The sequence below is a fragment of the Oryctolagus cuniculus genome, chromosome 7 (assembly GCF_051225735.1).
Source record: "Oryctolagus cuniculus isolate XC-2025 breed Fujian yellow rabbit chromosome 7, ASM5122573v1, whole genome shotgun sequence".
Classification (NCBI taxonomy): Eukaryota; Metazoa; Chordata; class Mammalia; order Lagomorpha; family Leporidae; genus Oryctolagus; species Oryctolagus cuniculus.
In genome coordinates, this window is record NC_142873.1 from 37,480,673 (window position 1) to 37,504,151 (window position 23,479).

General features: G+C 39.8%; 1 protein-coding gene across 3 annotated transcripts in view; it reads right to left on the bottom strand.

Annotated features, from left to right (window-relative positions):
• Nucleotides 1-23,479, bottom strand: part of ATF6 (activating transcription factor 6) — a 221,715-nt gene that overhangs the window by 187,375 nt on the left and 10,861 nt on the right. For 2 of the 3 annotated variants that reach the window (XM_089299668.1, XM_008265536.5), the window contains exons 2-6: nt 21,370-21,446; nt 17,689-17,776; nt 15,648-15,754; nt 7,951-8,080; nt 6,581-6,784 (exon numbers count right to left, since the gene is read on the bottom strand). In XM_089299668.1, the coding sequence (XP_089155794.1) occupies nt 6,581-6,784; nt 7,951-8,080; nt 15,648-15,754; nt 17,689-17,776; nt 21,370-21,446 (606 nt within the window). Of the gene's footprint in view, nt 1-3,032; nt 3,113-6,580; nt 6,785-7,950; nt 8,081-15,647; nt 15,755-17,688; nt 17,777-21,369; nt 21,447-23,479 lie in introns of those variants that run through there. The other variant, XM_089299669.1, reaches the window with a different exon arrangement.

Sequence of the window (23,479 nt, forward strand, 5' to 3'; positions counted from 1 at the left end):
AGGCAATGAAGATAGTATTAATCATGTGGGGCCAGCATTGTAATACAGTGGATCAAGCTGCTTTTTGTGACACTAGTATCTAACAAATTGCCAATTTGGGTCCTGGCTGCTCCTCTTCCTACCCAGCTTCCTGTTAACATGCCTGGGAAGGCAACAGAGGATGCCAACTCAAGTATTTGGGCACCTGCCCCTCATTTAGGAGAGCAGGAGGAAGTTTCTAGCCCCTGGATTCAGGCTACCACAGAGCTGGCTGTTTCAGTCATTTGCAGAGTGAACCACCAAATGGAAGCTCTCACTCTCCCCCTGTCACTCTGCATTTCAAAATAATGTATATTTTTTAAAAATTTATTAATGATTTAAATTGAATTTGTAGCTTATTAATCAAAAGCACAGCTATAAAAATTTCAAAAAGAGCTTTACATAGTTATATAAAACAAATTTTGGGGGCCAGCAGTATGGTATAATGAGCTTAACTGATGCCTGGAATGCCATCATCCCAAATCCAAATGCCACTTTGAGTCCCAGTTGCTCCACTTCCAGTCCAGCAGCTCCCTGCTAATGTACCTGTGTAAGATGGTCCAAATGCTTGGGGTCCCCGACACCCATGTGGGAGACCCTGACACAGCTCCAGGCTCCTAGCTTTGTCCTGGACCAGCCCCTGCCTTTGTGGCCACTTGGGGAGAAAAACAGCAGATGGAAGATAACTAATTCATTCTCTCTTTTTGTTTCACTCTCCCCTTCAAATAAATAAATCTTCTAAAAGAAAACAACTGATTTATTTGGTCTACAGAAAATGTAAAAACATGGATTTGCAGTTGTGTAAATGCCATAAGGCTACTACTCCCATCCCTATATCCCAGGGTCTGTAGCCTACAGAGGGGTGGGGAATCATTTTATTCTGCCAGGGGCTATTTGGATATTTATTACAACATTTTGTACGTCATACACAATTATTAACTTAAAATTAGCCTGCTACAGATTTATTGAATTTCAAGTCCTGCCTGCAGTTGCCTCACAAGGCCAGATCAAATGATTTTGTGGGCTTTATACAGCCTGCAGGCTGAACATTCCCCACCTCTGGTCTACAGATTTGAGAAACACTGACTTAAACTAAGACTTTTAAAAGAGCATTGCAAGAAGCAATGTTCTACATTCTCTGAGTTTAAAAATCATGATAAAAAGATCCACCAAAATGAAGCACTGCTTAGTGAACTTGGAACTATTCCAAAGAACACAGGAGGTGGCAAACATAAAGAACATAGTCTTCAAAGAAAGGATACTTTGAGCTCCAGTTACAGACTTAATGCATTGGCATATAACACATGTAGATGGCTATGTAATATTTCTTTTTTTTAACTTTTATTTAGTAAATATAAATTTCTTAAGTACAGTTTATGGATTACAATGGCTCCCCCCACCCCCATAATTTCCCTCCCACTTGCACCCCTCCCATCTCCCGCTCCCTCTCCCATTCCATTCACATCAATATTCATTTTCAATTATCTTTATATACAGAAGATCAATTTAGTATATTTTAAGTAAAGATTTCATCAGTTTCCACCCACACAGAAACACAAAGTGTAAAAATACTGTTTCAGTACTAGCTATAGCATTATTTCACATTGGACAACACATTAAGGACAGATCCCACATGAGAAGTAAGTACACAGTGACTCCTGTTGTTGGCTTAACAATTTGACACTCTTGTTTATGGCGTCAGTAATCTCCCTAGACTCTAGTCATGAGTTGCCAAGGCTATGGAAGCCTTTTGAGTTCGCCGACTTCGATCTTATTTAGACAGGGTCATACTCAAAGTGGAAGTTCTCTCCTCCCTTCAGAGAAAGGTACCTCCTTCTTTGATGGCCCCTTCTTTCTACTGGGATCTCACTCACAGAGATCTTTCATTTAGGTCTTCTTTTTTTTTTTTTTTTTCCAGAGTGTCTTGGCTTTCCATGCCTAAAATACTCTCATGGGCTCTTCAGCCAGTCTGAATGCCTTAAGGGCTGATTCTGAGGCCAGAGTGCTGTTTAGGACATCTGCCATTCTATGAGTCTGCTGTGTATCCCGCTTCCCATGTTGGATCGTTCTCTCTTTTTGATTCTATCAGTTAGTATTAACAGACACTAGTCTTGTTTGTGTGATCCCTTTGATTCTTAGACCTATCAGTGTGATCAACTGTGAACTGAAATTGATCACTTGGACTAGTGAGATGGCATTGGTACATGCCATCTTGATGGGATTGTATTGGAATCCCTGGCACAATTCTAACTCCACCATTTGGGGCAAGTCCGATTGAGCATGTCCCAAATTGTACATCTCCTCCCTCTCTTATATTTAACAGGGATCACTTTTCAGTTAAAATTTAAACACCTAATAATAATTGTGTGTTAATTACAGAGTTCAACCAATAGTACTAGAACAAAAAAAAAAAATACTAAAAGGGATAAAGTATTACATTGTACATCAACAGTCAGAACAAGGGCTGATCAAGTCACTGTTTCTCATAGTGTCCATTTCACTTCAACAGGTTTCCCCTTTGGTGCTCAGCTATGTAATATTTATTAACATTAATTAAGAAAAATAACCTACATTGTCCACTTCCTAGCTATCGTCATCTCATTGCTGAGAGAACTACAATACAGAGAGAAGGAAATGGGGACATGCCAAGGCAAGATCTGTGTACCAAATGTGGTTTGAGTCCTGCTAGGCCACTGCTGCCTCCTTTTTTCTCCCATCCTGCCCATAAAGCCCTTTCATTTCAGAGTACATAACCATCCTCAAATTAGCCAGCATCTACATCAAGAATTCTCTAAATATTTCAGGCATACTCAGGTCCAAGAAAGAACTTGGGGAACAACTAAATTTCTGTTACAATATATTCAAGAAAAAGAACAAAAACCTCTCATGGTTACCTGCTAGATGCAGACCAGACCACAAACTACAATGCAAAGGACTGTTTGGGGCCTTAAATAGTTAGCAGCTGAACATACTTACTACTGTTCCTCGTGTGCAAACAGATAAAAAGGACATACCAGGAGGCTGTTTCTCCACTTCAGCATGCTCAGAATCCTCGTTGGCATTACAAGCAAATCCCCCTTAATGGAACACAGCTGGATTCAATGCTAATCCTGTTGACTACGTATGACTCACTGGTTTTGACAGTCCTTTCTTTTCAACTTTCTTCAAGATTTCAAGCTATGTATCAAACATCTGTTGAATGCCTACTTTGTTTAAAATAGTATAGCTGTATGGCACTGGACAGACAATTTCTCTGTGCTTACTTTTCTCATCTGTGAAATGGAGACTGGGGCCAGTGTTGTGGTGCAGCAGGTGACTCCGGCATTCCATATGAGCACAGGTTGGAGTCCCTGCTTCTCGTCTTCTGATCCAGCTCCCTGCTAATGTGCCTGGGAAAGCAGCGAAAGATGGCCCAGGTGCTTGGGTCCCTGCCACCTATGTGGGAGACCCAGGTAGAGTTCCAGGCTTCTGCTTCAGCCTGGCCCAGGCTGAACCAGAGAAAAGATCTCTCCCCTCTGTGTCTCTCTCTCTCACTCCCTCTCTCTCCGTAACTCTACATTTCAAATAAATAAATACATATGTTTAAACATGGAGGTATTAGCACTATCCTCATAGAGTTTAAAGGAGGATTAAAAAAGATAATGTACCTAACCACTTAGAAGACTGTCTGGCACATAGTAAAAGCTTAAATGCCGTTTATTATTATTAGACTGCATTTCCATATAATAATAATTGCTTCCATAAGGGTACTACATGTATTATTAATTCACTAGTTCTCACAGTGACTGTTATGTAACTGGTTATATAAATGTAACTCCCCAATTAAAATGTAGGATTTTTGAGAACAAAGACCACATCTCATCATTCTTTCAGAGGCAGTATAGTAAGCAGAGTGATTAATTATACAGACTCTGAGCCAGACCACATGGGCTGAAGTTCTGGCTCCACTTCTTAATAACAGAATGATCTGGGACAATCTATATCCCATTTCAATGACTTTCACCACCATCAACCCAAAACACTCAAGACAGAAATACAGAAGTCATCCTAGATACCTTCCTTCCTCACTTTTTTTTTAAACTTTCCCCTCTTTCATTCCCTTTCCATACCATCCAATTATTAAGCCCTATGATTCTACGTTTTTTCAGCATCTTTGTTCTACAGACTGGTTCTCCATTTTCACCAGTATTCTAGGCATTCATCACCTCACATCTACGCTACCCATAACTATCCACTTCAAGGACAGGCAGAATTTAGATACAGAAGGAGCCAGAAGTTGTCCCAGGTCAGAATTGTGTGAGCCAAGAAACTAGGAAAAAACAGAAAATCTAAGGGTCCACACCAAACTGGGAAGGCGTTTGGCTTAGTGGTTAACACACCAGTTAAAACACCTGCATTCCACATCAGAGTGCCTGACTTCAATGCCCTCCTGCAGCTACAGACTTCAGCTTCCGCCTGCTGTAGACCCTAGGAGGCAGGGGTAATGGCTCAAGTAACTGGGTTCCTGCCACTCCATGTAGGAGACCCGGACTGAGTTCCCAGCTCCCAGCTCCAGTCCCAGTCCAGCCCAGTACAGTGCCAGCTACTGTAGGAATCTGGAGAGTGAACCAGCAGACAGGAGCGCACTCTCTCTCTCTCTCTCACACACACACATATACACACACATTCTCTGTCTCTCCACCTCTCAAATAAATTTTTAAAAAAAATCAGTTGGCTAGAAAAGGTTGTTTTAAAAGTGATATCATAATTTCAAGTTAAAGCACTTTCTGAAGGGTATAAATTCTGACCTAGAGAATCTGAACTTCATCCTGCAGAAATTACTTCTTTTCCAATGGTCAAACAGTATTAGTACTGACAAAAATTAATTGTAAAATGCCTTATCTTTATTTCCCTTCTTCCTCCCTTTACATTCTCAAATCAATGGAAGTCATACACTCAAGTCTGTTTGTTTTAATAATATCACCTCTCTAGGTTTCACTTTAAAAATCATATTAGCACATGCTCACAAAAAATAGGTAGAGTCTTCAGATCATACAAAAGCATAGTTCTAAATAATGTGTGATTCATGTTTCTGGAACTGATAAACTGCCCAGCAAAGAACAGTTTGTCCTCTTGTTACAGGTAAGATCTTCTATCAAACAAAGCCAGTGGTTTGAAGAGAATATATACTCAGGAATACAGCCCACTTTACACTCCAGTCATACTAATGTCAGACTTCTACTTTTTATCAATGTGCTTTTAATTGCTTGTGGGAACTATAATGAGGTTCTTTCTGAGTTTGAATGTTAGCCTTCAGGGAGACACAGTCCTTTTGCAATCCTGATGAAAGCTACGGAGGCTGTGCCTAGAAAAGTCCGCATATCAATATCCATTAATCTTTCACTTCACTTCCAGGAGTTCAGGAACCCTGACCACCCATTTACAGAATACAATGAAACCTATTCCACACCATTTGTATTTTTTATATTAAAAATGCAGCAGTTTTGACTTTTATACAGAGAGGGAAGGCATTTCAAATTGTTTTTGCTTTATTGATTGAGACTGATGGATGGAGGATAGATTTTCACTGATTTTATCCATTCTTTCTTCTAGTTCTTCTTTTCATCAATGTTATACCACTAATGGCCACATAATAGAAAAAAAAGTTAACAAAGTACTGGGAAATTTATGACCTTGCCCTCATTAAAACTGTATTCCAAGGGAATGAGCTAACTACCCATTACTGGAAACATACCCATAAAAGCAAGTGTATCATTGGTGTTTATTTACAACTCAGACCCCATTAGCACCAGTCCTACTTGGCACCAACAAGCTAAATCCAGAGAAGAGAATGCTGCACAAGTTTCCTTATACCCACATGACACATATCAGTATGAACATAATGATGACTAATCTGCCTAGGAGATCTCCATGTGCAAATGATTCCCATGTTTGAACAGGGCCAAATCTCCAAACTTGAATTCTTTTTAATACTGACCTAAACTTCTTGTAGAATAACAAGTAACATGAGGCCCTCTGGTGGATAAAACACAGAAACACCCAAATTCTTACCCAGCTGAAGACCGAGTTCAAGCTTCCTAATGCCCCAGTCAATACCGTATTTACTAAACCACGTGGCCTCCTCAGAGATTAAAAGCCTGACTCTATTGCAAAATAAAACATACCTATTAGACCTGAAATAGATCATGTTATTTAAAATACTGACCACTCCTTAAAAACAAAAAAAAGTTCAAAGTCACTAAAAAATAGCTGAATAAAATGGAATCAAGAATGTTTCCAAGATTTTCCTCTTCATTACAAATGGTCATACACAAACAGGTGTTTTCATAATTATAATTGTAAGAAAAAAAGAAGCATCAGCTGTAACTGATCTGGAGAGTTCTCCCTCTGTTAGAACATGAGCCACGTATTTATTAGTCATCCCTGATAGTCTCAGAACCAAAGAAAATTCTCAACACATACCACACGCTCAGAAATATAACCCAAATTAAAAACAACCACATGACACAAGCCTTACTGCCCTGCAAATAAACATACACCAGTTCATATTCCACCCAAGTACCTTTAGTGGGAGCAGGTTGTATACTGATAATTGGTTGCTGCTTTGCCAATGGCATAAGTGTTGGTAGTGTCTGAATAATGATGGTTTTTGCTGGAACACTGGGGCTAGTTTGAGTCTTGGGTGCTGCTGGGAGCAATAAAGGCTTGGGCTGAATTGAAGGTTTTGAATTCATCTGAATTTTTTTCTTTGGAGTCAGTCCATTTTCTAGAGAAAAAAAAAAACAAATCACAGATCAATCTAAAGTCAGGTAAGCAAGCTATGGAAAAACAGATAAGTTACCTATGCGTTATCTCAACTTCTGAGTAACCAGCTTTATTTGGGGTTAAGGAATACCTACTCTAAAACCTGAACGAACCGAAGAAAAGTCTTTAATCTGAGACCTTCCTTTCTGGCCAAGCTGCAGTTTTAGGAGGGGGACACATAAACTGATAAATAACAGCTACAACCATTCAATAAAGCCTGGAGATTAATGAGGTAACAAACATCACAGTTAAATGGCCCTCACATTCAGTATTATTAACTTACATTTTGAAATATCTCCTCAAGATGATACAGTCTAAATGTAGTTCAAATTATCTTTTAAGGGACTGGCATGATGGAGCAGCAGGCTAAGCCACAGCAGGCAACACCAGCATCCTATAGTGGAGCACTGGTTAAAGTGCCAGCTGCTCCATTTCCAATCCAGCTCCCTGCTAATGCACCTGGGAAAGCAGCAGAAGATAGCCCCATACTTGAGCCCCTCACATTCATGTGGGGGACCTGGATGGGGTTCCAGACTCTTGGCCATAGCCTGGCCCAATCCATTGGGCCATTGCAGTAATCATGAGAGTGAACCAGTGATGGAGATCTCCTTCTCTCCCTCTTTTTCTCTGTCACTATGTCTTTCAAACAAAGCTTTTTGTTTGTTTAGCCATTTTATTTTTTTTTATTTGTACGTATCTCATAAATACAACGTTAGGAATATAGTGATTCTTCCCCCTGTAACTGACCTCCCATCCACTCTCCCACCCATCTTCCTCCTCCCTTTCTGTTTAGTCTGATAAAGAAAAAAAAAGGAAAAAAAAAAAGAGTGGAATAAAAAAAACTAAGAAACTGTTCCTCAACAGTGTAGACAAGGTAGAGCTTTTCCTAAAAAAAAAAAAAAAAAAAGGAGAACTTTTACCTATAAAAACACAGACAACCAAAGAAGATTATTTCTTCCCTTTCTTCTTCATAATAATCATCCGTAGCAAACAATATAAGTCCACTAATTAAAAAACAGCAAACCAGCTTAGTAAACATAAGCTTAATTGAACAATTTTTTTTGAAGACATGGAAATCAAAGAGCAGTGTCAAGTAAAAACAATGTAAGTTAGAAGATGGAGTAGTACCAGCTTTATTACTAGGACCTAGGACGGGCTTGTCTTCCTTCAGTGGCTCTGCTGAGGAGGGACTATTACAGCTCTCACCATACAAGGAAAGTGGAGACATCTGGGAACTAGAAGACAAATCCAGCTCCTCCTGTAGCAAGACATAACACAAACAAATTATTGCAGAAGAGCACACTCCTTGAGCAGAAATTGCTTAGAAATGGAGGCAGGATCCATACACACAAACAGAAAAATACTTGAAGGCAAAGGTGTGATATACCAGCACGAGAAACTATAGATACTAAGTACTAAATGACTATTGATTAGCATTATCCATCAATACCAAAGAAGTAACCTAAATGTAGGCAGAAGGTGCCCCAAAAGCTTGGGCCCTGTACCTACATGGGAGACCTAGATAAAGCTCCTGGCTCCTGGTTTCCACATGCCCCAGCCCTGGCAGTTTGCAGTCATTTGGGGACTGAACTAGTGGATGGAAGATCTGTGTGTGTGTGTGTGTGTGTGTGTGTGTCTCCCTTTCTCTCTGTTACTTTGGCTTTCATAAATAAATAAATCTTTTTTAAAAAAAAATGTATAGAATATATATGAAGAAAATTACAAACAAGAGAGAGACATAAAAGAACATTTGAGTAAACAAACAAAATATTATTGAATAGAATGATTATGAAAATGATACAACTGGAAAATTCATTTACTTATATACAGATAATTAGAACAAGATCCCTATCCAACACTACACATTAATGTAGACTTTAAAGATATTAAGAATCTAAATGTGGGGGCTGGCATTTATGGCACAGCAATTTAAGTTGCTGTCTGCAGTACCGGCATCCCATATAGGTACTGGTTTGAGTCCTGGCTACTCTACTTCCAGTTTAGCTCTCTGTTAATTTGCCTTGGAAAGCAGTGGAAGATGGCACAAGCCCTTGGGCCCCTGCACCCATGTGCAAGACTCAGAAAAAGTTCCTGGCTCCTGGCTTCAACCCGGCCCAGCCCTGCCTGTTGTGGCCATCTGAGGAGTGAACTAGTAGATGGAAGATCTCTGTCTGACTCTCCTCTCTCTCTGTAACTCTTGACTTTCAAATAAATAAATAAATCTCTAAAGAAAAGTCAAGAATGTAAATGTGAACAGTAGATCATATAGTTAACAAAGATAAGGAAAAGAAAACCTGAGCTTGAGTAATTCAAAATTTAAAATTTCTATTTAATAAAGATTACAAAGTTAATATGAGTAAACAGATAACAGAAAGGGAAAAACATAGGCAAGGACTAAACCCAATGAGATTTTACTGTCTCAAGTATGGAAAGAATTCTTGCAAATAAACAAGAAAAAGACAACAACTCAGTAGAAAAACTGGCAATGCACAGTTTATAGAACAATTTATAGAAGTCCAAAAAGAATGTAAAGAAATGTTGAACACAATCAGTGATCAAAGAAATGCAAACTAGTAAAAACAAAATCAAGTCATCTGGCAAAAATTAGCAAGCCAGATAATGGCAAGCATTGGCAAAGAAGAAAAGTTACAGGGATCCTCATGGCTGATGGGCTTCTGGATTGCTACAGGGATCCTGGAGAGCAACATGGACATAGTCATCAAATCAAACACCTGTACCCCCACCCCCACCCCTCCACCACCGGCAATTCTATTTCAGGGACTAGAATTCCCAAAGGATTCTACAAAGACTCACCAGGGAACATTTTCAACAATGCTCACTATTGTAGTGAATGTATACTTGAAATGTTATTCAGGGTCAAATAGTGCAACTAGATTTGATATATGCAAAATAATATAAATTAATCTTTAAAATATTGTGCCAAGTTTTGAAATAATAGAAAGAGAGCTAATACAACACCATTTACATAAACAAAATATGAGAGGGCTTCAAAAAGTTTGTGGAAAAATGAAATTAAAAGACACTGAATTCTCCAGGAATTTGTTGAAGCCCCTCAAATATGTACACAATTGAAATCAATGAGGTGAATTTTTAATAAGTGATACTAGAATAATTCTTTTAATAATCATTTGGAAAATGATTATTCAGGACCAATATTGTGGCATAGTGGGTAAAGCCACCAAATGCAATGCCAACATCCCATATGGGTGCTGGTTCATGTCTGGGCTGCTCCACTTGCGATCTAGCTCCCTGATAATGGCCTGGGAAAAGCAGCTGAAGATGGTCCAAGTGTTTGTGCCCCCATACCCTCGTGGGAGACCCAGATGAAGCTCCTGGCTCCTGGCTTTGGCTTGGTCCAGCATTGGCCATTGTGGCCACCTGGGGAATAAACCAGTGGATGGAAGATCTCTGTCTCTCTATCTCTCCCTCTCTCTCTGCAGCTCCAACTTTCAAATAAAGAAATACATTTTTTAACAAAAAGAAAAATATAAATTTGGATCTGACTCTCAAATTATATACCAGGATAATGTTAAATGGATTAAAGATCTTAATATTAAAACCTCATGAAAAGTATATTAAGTCACTTAAAAATATTCCTTCCTGAATAATTTTTCCCACCTGAATAAAAGATCATGACATCACTAAGGACTGATAACCTCAACATATGTAATAAAATAGCTTTAAAAAGTTGAGGAGAATAAAGACTAACACAGCTCAATAGAAAAATGAACAAAAATGTACAGCACTAGATGGGACAGAGTAATACCACCATCAGTACAGACAGGGAGTAGGTGTGGAGTACAAAGGGGTGGCTGAGGAGTGGTATTCACATGGGGTGCAGCCTGGCGTGAGGGGTTAGAGCAGGGTGTTGAGAGCACCCACATGGGGATAGCCTGATGTAGGACGTCAGGGCCCAATGGAGACACGTTAAAAGACACAGGAACCAGTGTGAAGGGGCTCCCACTGTCCAAATCCAGGACATAAAAGAATCAAAATGAATAATGATAGTAATAGATTATAACCTACCAAATAAAATAGGAAACAATGAGGCTATACTGACGTTAACAAATACATGAATAAACATAAAGTTTGAGGAGGAATAGCTTATCTTTACATAGTTTTTTTGTTTGCTTGTTTTGTTTTTTTACATAGCTTTAAAGTATCTCCTCACAAAACACGTATCGATGGCAAAGGGAGAAAGCAACTTTGCTGTAGAATAGCCAGAAAGACTCCATCCATCTAGTGGTCAAAGTGAAAAACATCAGTAACAGAACTCAGTGAAACCACATCGTCACAAGTAAGTAAATGGATACAACTTCCTTCCTATGACACTCCTACCACAAAGACAAAACCTAAATCTAAATCTGAAGAAACATCAGAGAAATCCAACCTAGAGACAGTCTACAAAAGAACCTGCTTCTAATACCAGGAGTGGCGAGGTTGGAAAAGTCAAGGAATAATGGAGAACTAAGGAGATTAAAGAGACAAGACAATCAAATACAATGACTGATTCCCTACCGGAATCTTTGCCTGGTCTAAAGGACATCTCAGGCACATCTGGAGCAATCCATATGGGAGTTGAAGTTTAGATAACAAGAATGTACCAAATTTACAGCCCTATTTTGATGTTTGTTTTGTGGTATATAAAGAAATGTCCTGGGGCTGGTGCTATGGCGTAGTAGGTAAAGCTGCCGTCTGCAGTGCCAGCATCCCATATAGGTGCCTGTTCAAGTCCTGGCTGCTCCACTTCCAATCCAGCTCTCTGCTATAGCCTGGTAAGGCAGTGGAAGATGGCCCGAGTCCTTGGGCCCCTGCACCAACGTGGGAGACCCAGAAGAAGCTCCTGGCTTCTGGCTTTGGATCGGCACAGCTCCAGCCGTTAAGGCCAATTGGGGAGTAAACCAACAGATGGAAGACCTTGCCTCTCCTTCTCTCTGTGTAACTCTGACTTTCAAATAAATAAATAAATCTTTTTAAAAAAGAAGAAAGAAATGTCCTTGTTTGTAAGAAGACACTAAAGTATTTGGGAGTAAGAGGGCATCAACTAACTCTTAGCTGGATCAGGGTAAAAAAGTTATTTATAATGTACTTGCAACATTTTCATAAATTTGATATTTTTCTAAACAAAAAATAAAAAGAAAATAAGAATAAAAATATGAGTGAATTCTTTTAATATTGAGTAGTCAAAATCTTCATTTGAGTGACAAAGAAAAATCAAGCAATGAAAGACTGATAAAAAGTAACTCTTACGGAAAATAAACATCAGAAATAAAGTTAAAAGACAAGTGACAAACTGAGAAGAGACAGAAATGCAGTTTATGTCACAAAGTACTAAGAATCCCAACACGTAAAAAATTTAAGGAAAAACAGACTTACATAGTCCAATAGAAAAGTGAACAAAAATGTATAGTTCATTTTTTAAAAAGAAGTGCAAACAGCCCTTAAATATATAAAGCATACAAACAGATATCCAGCTGCACTTACAGTAAAAGAAATGCCAAATCAAATACACTGTGGCATGATGACTGGAAAACAGGCTTTCTTACATAACTGTTATAGAGGGAAATTTGGTAATACCCTGTAAAATCACAAATGTATGTAGGTACTTCCAAAAATTTGTAGAAAATGGAATTACAACATAAGTTTAATTTGGTACAAAACACTTCGAAATACATGCATACAAGGGGTCTTCAAAAAGTTCATGGACGATATATGTTTTATGAAAAAGTTATGCACAGATTTCAAAAGGTTGTGCACCAAAATGAATGTATCTTTTAATTCCATTTTTTTCCACAAACTTTTTGGAGCACCCACATACTTACCCTGGCCCCTGCCATCCCACTTCTTGGAATACATCGCAAGATACCCTGAAAACAATATGAAGCACATTTACAAACCAGGTTATTTGCCACAGCATTATTTGAGACTGAAAACAATACAAATGTTTATCAGTAAGAAAATAATCATATAAAGTATGCTATATCATATGATTGGGCACTATATAAAAATAAAAAGGAATGAAGAAGATTATATACCCTGAAATTAGAGTTATCTCACCAAGTTAAAAAAACAAAGTGCAGAGCAGGGCATACAGTATGCTACCTTATGTGTAATTAAGGATGGAAAGGACAAGGATAGAAATGAGGCTTTTCTGAATACCTTATTATTTACTCTTATCTTCAAAAGTAAATTGAATTTTTTAAAAGTTAAATCAGGGCATGGGTGTCTAGCCTAGCTGTTAAGATACCCACATTCGCCAGTGCTGTGGCGTACCGGGTAAAGCCACCGTCTGCAGTGCCAGCATCCCATACAGGCGTGGGTTTGAGTTTGGCTGCTCCACTTCCAATAGAGCTCTCTTGTGTGGCCTCAGAAAGCAGTACAAGATGGCCCAGGTCCTTGGGGCCCTGCACCTGCGTGGGAGACCCAGAGGAAGCTCCTGGCTCCAGGCTTCGGATTGGCACAACTCCAGTGCCAAAATGGGGAGTGAGCCAGCGGATGGAAGACCTCTCTCTTCTGCCTCTCCTTCTCTCTCTGTGTAACTCTTTCATATAAATAAATATTAAAAAAAAAAAAAAGATGCCCACATTCCACATTGGAATATCCGGTTCAATTCCCATCTCCAGCTCCTAACTCCAGCTTTCTACCAATGTAGATCTTGGGAAGTAGTGGTGTTGGCTTAGTTGGGTTCCTGCCACAGATATTGGGCTCTGGCCCCAGCCCAACCCAGGCCATTTTGGACATTTGGGGAGTGAACCAGCAGATGGGAGCTTACTCACTCACTTTTTTGCTCTCTTTCCTTCCCTTCCTCTCTCCCCTCTTTCTGTCTCTCTACCTCACAATGAAATACATAGATAAATAATTTGGAGAAATTGTGGAATACAGAAATTTCTAATAGTGTCAATCACAGAAAAATTTCACAAAGGAAGTAATTTTTGAACTAGGACTAGAAGGATGAGTTTTCCAAGAGAAGGAAAAAAATGAGGTATTCCAGGTAGAAGAGGATGTGCAAAATCCCCAAACCCTAAGAACAGAGATCTCACTGCTCCTGTTCATTGCTGTTTAGAACAGTGCCGGCACAGGCATTGACTGAGTAAAATATATAAGAGCTTTCATGTAGAGTTCAAGCTAAAGGGAGTGTGAAGGCAGGAGAGTGAAAACTGAGACTGTAAAGGAAGCAGGGTCAGATCACGGAGGACCAAGTTCACTGAGAATCTGAGTTTCATCGTTGCATGAGTTGGCAAGTTACTAAAAGGCTTTAAGGAAAGGACTAACACAGTTAATTTTGTGATTTTGAAAAATACTTCTCTTTGAAGATTACTCCAAGAAAGATTGGGAGGGGCCTGCACTATGGCTCAGGGGGTTAAGCTGCTGCTTGAGACACCAGCAGGAATCCCATATCAGAGAGCCAGTTTGAGTCCCAGCTACTCTGCTTCAGATCCAGTTTCCCGCTAATATTCCTGGGAAGGCAGCAGAAGATGGCCCAGGTGCTTGGGCCCCTCCCAACCATGTGGAAGGCCAGGATGCAGTTACTGATTCTTGGCTTAGGCCTAGCCTAGTCCTGGCTATTGAGGTCATTTGGGGAATGAAATAGTAGATGCAAGATTTCTATCTCTGTCTCTGTGTCACTCTACCTTTCAAATAAATCTTGAAAAAACATGGTAAAATGGTTTGGAGGCAGAAAAGACTAAAATCCTATCGATGGAACTGGCACTGTGGCGTTAGCAAGTAAAGCCACCATTTATGGCACCAGCATCCCACATGGGTACCAATTCCAGTCCCGGCTGCTCCACTTCCAGTCCAGCTCCCTGCTAGTGCACCTGGGAAAGCAGCAGAAGATGGCCCAAGTCCTTGGGCCCCTGCATATGTGTGGGAGACCTGGAAGAAGTTCTTGGCTCCTGGCTTCAGATAGGTGCAGCTCCAGCCATTACAGCCAATTAGGGAGTGAACCAGAGGATGGAAGACCTCTCTCTCTCTCTCTCTCTCTCTCTCTCTGCCTCTCCTCTCTCTATGTAACTCTGACCTTGGAGTATTTGGATGGAGGGCATAATTATTCTTAAAAGAGCTACCAGACCTTTGTAAAAAACTTAGTGCCCAACATTCCTTAACTAAGGATATGATGCTGTGTTCTATGGGTAAGGGATTACAAAAACTGACCATCTTACAATTTCCCATGTCCTTGAAGAATGTATATTCTAATAAGGAGATAGGAAGGCTGGAGAAAAAGACAACAAGAACAAAACCCAAGGCCAATGCTGTGGCATAGCTGGTAAAGCCAATGCCTGCAGTGCCAGCATCCCATATGGATGCAGGTTTGCATCCTGGCTGCTCCACTTCTGATCCAGATCTCTGCTATGGCCTGGGAAAGCAATACAAGTCGGCCCAAGTCCTTGGGCCCCTGCACCCACATGAGAGACCACAAGGAAGATCCTGGCTCTTGGCTTTGGATCAGCCTAGCTCCGACCATTGTGGCCATCTGGGGAGCGAACCAGCAGATCAAAGACCTCTCTCTCTCTCTACCTCTGCCTCTCTGTAAATCTGCCTTTCAAATAAATAAATAAATCTTTCAAAAAATCCTAGATGTTCATAAAATGAAACAATGAAATTATGATGGCAAAAACAGAAGACAAAGCCAAAAATACTTAAAGTTTTAGTTTTCACAAGGCCCTTCCTTGAATCTGCTACCTTAGGATTAAATGAGATAAAAATGCTCAAAGTAGCACTTACTCAACATTAATGCCTGACCTATGTTCATATTAGATATATAGCATTTGAAACAAAATCACCATGAAAGACTGGCTACTTACAGGAACATGCTGGGTTGAAGAATAAGAGTCCACTGATCGAGGAGATGAAACGGAAGAACTTGAGGGGGCTGGAGAAAGTGGCTGAACTTCTGTCTTAATATCCTTAACTGAAAAAACAGGGAATAGAGACTTTTTTTCCATGGATAACACAGACCCAGAAAACAATGCATGAGGAGGAAATAAGGTCCTCTCTTAAAATTCAAACAAAAATGGATGCTAAAGTCACCAACATGTATCCTCAAGTAAAATGCAAGAAAACAGTGTATCTAGTATGCTTCCATCTGTGTAACAAATCACATGGTTGTGTACTGTGTATATACATACACATATACATATCTGTCAAATCTGCACTAATTCTCTAGAAAGCTAAGCAAAAGAAATTGCTAACACTGCTGTCTATGAGGAGCAGAAATGGTTGGCTGAAGAGTAAGAGCAGGAGGGCACTTTTCTACCATATAGACCCTTGTACATTTTGAAAATTGTATCATGGGCAAAATATTACAGACTCCTAAAAATATATAAGCAACAGGAAAGAATTATTTGGGAAAGCATTTTTGACAATAAAATGAAAAGTTACAGAAATGTTCACAGCTTTTGAACTATTAATTTGTTCTATAAAAATCACAGAGCAACTATGGGCCAGGCAGTGTTTCTTGGAGTCCTAAACAGAACAGAACAGGGGTGGCAGACTGTATTTTTCAAAGTTAGCTACAAAATAGCTACCATCCCTCATGATCTCCAATAATGAGATCTTGCCACTTTCCCACCAAGCAGCAGTTTATTTCTCCTCCTTGAATTGAGGTGAGCTTCTGTCTCCTTTAATCAACACGATACGGGGGTAACACTGTGAATTCTAAAGCTGGAAAGACAGCCTTCATCTTCTGTGCTGGAACACTCCACCTGGAGCCTCTGAAGTCTGACTACCCTCGGACCACCATGCTGTGAGGAAACCACGCGGCAGGGAGAGGCCCTGTGCAGGCACCCCAGTCAGCAGTCCTAGCCTTCAACTCACCCCAGCCCAGGCACCAGACACGTGAGTGCAGAAATTGCAAGATGATTCTAGCATCCAAATGTCATATTACCCTAGCCTTCAAATTCCCCCAGTTGGGTGACAGCAATGTGGAGCAGAGAGAAACCACTGGACACCCAGTCCAAATTCCTGACCCATAGATTCTGGGAACCTAATAAAATGGTTACTGTCTTAAATCACTAAGATATAGAGTAGTTGCTGACATTAATAGTGACAAGAACACTGACCTTATACCTAAGGTATACCCATATTCTATTAGGGTATACCTAAGGTATACCCATATTCTATTAGGGAAGACAGGCATAGAGCAAACTAAATAAACACATAAAATGAAGGGGAATAAGAACTACAGGGATAGGCAGGCATTTAGACGGTGGAATGTGCTGGTTATTTATCCACTGTGTCTCGGTTCCAAGTCCACCTCCTACAGTCCTTGATGCAAATTATTAGTATATTTCCCAGCTGGCTTCCTTGTAGGTTCTGCCAATGGGAGATACTTGAAGGATGCCAGAAGGTAAGAGAAAAGATGTCTTCCTTCTCCTGTCAGTTATTCCAGCAGTGGCAATAAGCTCCAGGTTCCAGCTTCTTTCAGCACACCCAACTCCCACCTCATCAGGCCCCTTTAAAGATACTAGCATCAGCCAGGCAGTACCCCTTCCTCAGAAGTATGTGCATCAAGTGCATGGGACCCCCGTTGTCAGGGTCTGGGACCCAGCCTCTTCCCTTTAATTCCCTAAGCCCTGTCTGGTTTTCAGAAAGGTTAATCTCTTACAGAGGTATTATTCATAATTCAAAATCAAAATACTGACATTAATTATTTATTTATTATACTACTAAAACTATGAAATTTTTTATAACCGTTTTGGCCACAAATTTATTTATGCATTGCTATATCTGTACCACTTTAAATCCACCTACATAGCCCAATAATCCCACCTAATTTTGATTATTACCAAACTACAAAACACAGTGGATTTATTTAAAGATTTTTCCAAAGAAACACAGAAGTACCTGTACAAAATTGGCTGTTGACATTCCAAATATCTGACTCCCAAGGCATTAAATCCAAATCAAAATCAAGATGATCAAAATTGTTTTCCTGTAGGTTTCAAATCAAGAAAAGAATATTAAAAGAACAGGGTACATAAATTTTAAAATCAAATAATCAGGTACAATTTGCCATAAGTAATGTAATTGTTATTACCCAATCTAGTTAAAAGCCTCTCCTCTCCCTGTGTAACTCTTTCAAATAAATAAATCTTAAAAAAAAAAAAAAAAAAAAAAAAAAAGCCCTTTTTCTCTTAAAAAAAAAAATAAAAGACACAAGAGGGTCCATGGGCACCAGTTTGAGTCCTGGCTGCTCCACTTCTGATCCAGCTCTCTGGAATATGGCCTAGGAAAGCAGTAGAAAATGGCCTAAGTTCTTGGGTTCCTGCGCCTGCATGGGAGAACTGGATGAAGGTTAATTTTCTTTTTCTACTTTTCAAATTTCTGAAATTTTCATGACTGTAAATAAAATATTTTCTAATCCTAGAAAATAAAGTTTCTCAAACAGGAGTCAATAAGCCTCTTAGAAGAACACAGTTGAACTGTTTGCTTAAATACACGCATCTTCTGGAGCATCAGATGACCACCTTATAATATACTATATATTTAAAAAACAAACTGCCACATGATTTCAGGACTCTCGTGTGAGCTTGAGATCAAGACAGTATTAAATAACACTATAGTTACAAAGACATATCAGAAGTCAATATATAAATGATGCAATAAAAGCAAGTCTTCTAAATTTTTATTTATTTACATTTGATTTGAAAGGCAGAAAGACAATCAAATAGAGAGAGAACTTCTACTCACTAGTTAATTCCACAACAACCAGGGCTGAGCCAGGTCAAAGCCAGGAGCCCAGAAGTCCTTCCAGGTCTCCTATGAGGGTGGCATGGACCCAAAAATTTGAGCCATCATCTGCCACCTCCACAGGTGCACATTAGCAAGAAGATGGATCAAAAGTGGAGGAGCTAGAACTAGAACAGGCTACTCCTAAATGGGATGCAAGTGCCCCACTCAGTGACTTGACCACTCTCAAATGCTGCCCCTAATTCAATATTAATTCAGTGTGGCAGATGATAAAACAGCAACAAAGGAGAAATTAAGCCTGAATCAAAAAGTAAAAATTTACCTAGTAATTGTTAACAATCATTTGTTAATAATTTAAGGACACTAACATCTTTTCAAAATATCATATATTTTATTTTTATTGGGAATGTAACAGAAGGAAATAAAGGAAACTATTTTCTTATTATACTGCCTATTAACTGAGCAAATATTGATATAAGGTATGTAAAGAGAATGTGTGGAAGTACACATGGATCAAAACAAACCACAAAAGAACCAGTTTTTATGGTCCTCCACTTTTTTCTCTTATTTGAATCTACACATCAAAAAAGTTAGGGAGGCCAGTGTTGTGGCATAGCAAGCAAAGCCACCACCTGAGATGCTGGCATCCCATATGGGTGCTGCTTCATTTTCCAGATGCTCCACTTCTGATCTAGCTCATCGCTAATGGCCTGGGAAAAGCAGCAGAAGATGGCCTAAGTGTCTGGGCCCCTGCACCTACATGGGAGACCCAGATGAAGCTCCTGAACCAGTGGATGGAAGACCTCTCTCTCTCTCTGCCTCTCCTTCTCTCTGTGTGTAACTCTGACTTCCAAGAAAATAAATAAATCTTAAATATATATATATATATATCAATCATGTGCTTCACTCTCTTCTACTGATTCACAGTCCAACTGTTAAAGCATTCTTTGAGAAATGTCTGAAACTCAATAAGCAAGCATTATACATTTTTTATGTGTAGGGTTTTGGGTTTTGTTTTGTTTTTAACTTATTTACTTACTTGAAAGGCAGAGTAACATTGAGGGAGAAAGACAGAGATTTTCTCTCTTTGCCTGCAACAACTAGGGCTGGGCCAGGCCAAAGCCAGGAGCCAGGAACTCTATCTGTAAATCCCACAAGAGTGGCAGAAAGCCAAATACTTAGGCCACCAAGTGCTGCTTCCCAGGCATATTAGCAAGAAGATGGATGGCAAGTGGAGGTGGGATTTGAACCCAGGTACTTCAATATGAGATATGCATGTCTCAAGCAGTGGCTTAACCCCCTGCACCATAAATCTGCCCCTAGCATTAAATACTTTTATATTAAAATTACTAACAGCTTAAAAATGATAATATTCAATTTTGTTAATAAATTGCTCTGCTCACTTGAATTACCTCCCTACTGAAACAGAACCTCAACCATTATAAAATAAAATAGAGTAAGAATTCTATATGCCAAATAGCCTCATATGTACCAATCAAGGAAAAAAAATCCAAAATGTTTTTAAGGAGTCAAGATGTCACAATAATAGCTTCTACACAGACCTCCAACCAATTAAAGGCAAAAAGCAAGGGTTATCTAATTTTCAGAGCCCTTTGCAGTAATGATACATAACTTTCCAAAAACAAGTTGATAAGTTCTACTCAACTAGGTCCATCTATATGTTCCTTAACATCACACTGGTTCCCTTAGGCAGCAAAGTAGCTATAAAATCCACTAAGTTGGGGATGGCACTGTGGCATAGCAGGTAAAGCCACTGCCTGCAGTGCCAGCATCCCAGATGGGTGCTGGTTCATGTCCTGGCTACTCTACTTCCAATCCAGCTTTCTGCTATGGTCTGGGAAAGCAGTGGAAGATGTCCCAAGTCCTTGGGCCCCTGAACCTGTGTGGGAGACCCAGAAGAAGCTCCTGGCTCCTGGCTTCAGCTCTAGCTATTGTAGCCATCTAGGGCATGAACCAGTGGATTTATTTAAAGATTTTTCCAAAGAAACACAGAAGTACCTGTACAAAATTGGCTGTTGATATTCCAAATGTCAACTGAACCTGTGTGGGAGACCCAGAAGAAGCTCCTGGCTCCTGGCACAGCTCTAGCTATTGTAGCCATCTAGGGAGTGAACCAGTGGATGAAGACCTCTCTCTCTGCCTCTCTGTAATTCTGCCTTAAAACAAATTAAAAAATAAATAAATCTGTAAAAAATAAAATAAAATCCAGTAAGTAGGCAGGCAAGTGACTTTTCCAATGTCATGCACTCCCTAAAACCAAATGTGAGCTTAGAATTCAAGTTTTCCAATTGGTGTTATGGCACAGCAGGTGAAGCCACCAACAGCAACACCAGCATTCCATGTCAGATTGCCAGTTCAAGTCCCAGTTGCTCCATTTCTGTTCCAACTTCCTGCTAATGCATCTGAGAAAGCAGCAAAAGATGGCCCAAGTATATTGGGGCCCTGCACTCACACTTTCTGGCTCCTGACTTTAAACTGGCCCAGCCCCAACCATTGCAGCCATTTGGGGAGTGAACCAATGGATAGAAGATCTCTTTCTCTCTCTTTGTCTCTCTCTTTCACTGTGCCTTTCAAATAAATAAAATCAATCTTAAAAAGAAATTCAAATCTCAAATCTTTCCATAAGACCAAAGCAATGTCTACTATCCTAAATTCTTTGACTACAGAATGCCACTCACTTTCAGACTTAATAGTGTAAAGTTATTTGAATTTACATGACTAGTTTAAACTTGTTATCTTAAAATCTTCTTGCAATTACTATGGTAAAAAATAAATATTATATTACTCAGTATTTCTCCTCCAGTAGATACTTACATAAATCTCATTGGCTGCATCCAATTGCAGCTCATCCGTGTCTGTGAGATAACCAAGTTCAGAAAACAGGGCAGAATCTTTGGAAAAAAAGAAAGAACAGAGATGGTCAATTCAACAACTGGACAAAAAGAACAAGCACTCTATCCCTATTCTGGCTTTATTATGACTTCTCGTTAGCTGTTAATATTATTGAAGAACTGGAGCAGTGTGAATGCCAAGCAATTCAAAGCTAGTTTCTAATTTATGTATTGTTTTCCACATAAATTTTGTGTTGTGAACAAAATCCTTCCACCAGGGAGTTAAAAAGGCTTTACATCACATGGCATGCTAGAATAATTGACAGTCACTTTCTGGAACATTACTAACAAGAATTGTGATGATACATCTGGACTCAGCATGAAAAAGCGTGTGGTTGATCAGCAACGCCGACAGGGGAGGACCACAGAGTGTAACAGACCCTGTGTATTGGCCAACCATGCCTTAAGGGTAAAACCAATTTTTACCATTCATCTAAACCATTCCATTCATTTCAGCAAATCTATTCCAATTTCCTAATCAAGTGGCATTATAAACAAAAAAGTATGGACACAGACAACATTCTTTATGAAACTAAACTGAAAACTTCTTGTAGAAAAAGGGCAAGGTGCTGATGAGGTCCACGAAGGCTGACTGCCGCACTACCTATCAAGTTTCTCTCACACTTCTCAGGACTTCAAGCATTTTGAAGAGTTTTCCAAGTCTAGTTCCTTCTTTGTATGCTCTTTCATTATGTCACTGAAACTCCTCTGGCGATTCCCTCATGCACAGGTTCAGGAACTACACAGCCAGCACATAGTGAAAGCCTTCATATGTATAATCATGAGAGGTTATTCATGCACTGAATAGCCTCAGAAAAGGCCACCTTAAACTCAGCTGCGGATCTGAAAAACAAGTAAGCAGGGGACTGCGACTATGGACCTATCGACAGGCTGGGACTCCTTGAGAGTTCTCTATAACTGCTAGCTCTCATTTCTCTCTTCCCATACTTTCTTGATCCTGCTCCAATCAAGTTCCCCCTCCTCATACACATACCAATTATTATTAATGTCACCAGTGACCTCAGACTGCTACATGCAGTGATAAACTCAGAGTGCTCATCGTACTTGCTCTAGCAGCAGCATTTACACAGCTTATCCCTTCACATTAACTACAGCATTTTCTCCACTTAGCTTCCAAAATATTACACTCACCTGGTTTTCTTCCTGCCTCACTGGTTGACTATTTTGCTAGTTCCTCCTCCTCTCTCCTCTTCATCTCCCTAACATGATGATATTCTCCCTGAGCTCAGCATCAACTTTTCTATCAGTTCTATTTCCTTTGCAATCTCAGCTGAGCTCATAGCTTTAAATAGAATCTAAATGCCAAGGCTTCCCAAATATACATCTCTAGCCTGCACGTCAAGATACATGCATACATGCTGAGCACTGACATCTCCTCCTGGATGTTGAAAAGGCATCTTAAACAGGACATATCCCAAACTGAGCTCCTGAGCACCCCACACCAAACCCCCTATTGTTATGTCCTCATCTCAATTAATGACCATTCAGTTTTCTCAGTTGGTCAGGCCAAAAACCTTGGAAATCATTGTTTATGTCTCTTCCTCACTGTTTTCAATCCTCCAGCAAATCCTATTGGCTCTGTCTTCAAAATACATAAGCATCATCTGGCTTCCTACCTTTCTTTCCATTCTTCCTTCCCTTCCTGTCCTTCCTTTCCTTTCCTATCCCACCCTTTCCAACATGGAGACGTCAGCTTCCAAGGAAGCAGCAGTGAGGGTGACGCGAGTTTTACGCATAGTCATCTGCAGTAATTTGTGTTATCCAAGGAAATGGGCTGTTGTGGACCATGGGGTTCTCTCTTAGAGGTTGCAGCTTCAGTCCCTGATAAGACAGGGCAGTGGGAGGGGGAACATAATATGTAGGAGCAGCCAGAGTGGTTAGGAGACTGATTACAGGCAACAAATATGTTAATTCATTGAACAAATGATTAAACATATTTAAACTAACTGGAGTCAGATTTCTCACTGAGAAAGGATTTGAAAACAAGGGGGTGGGGCGGGAAAAAGGCCAGC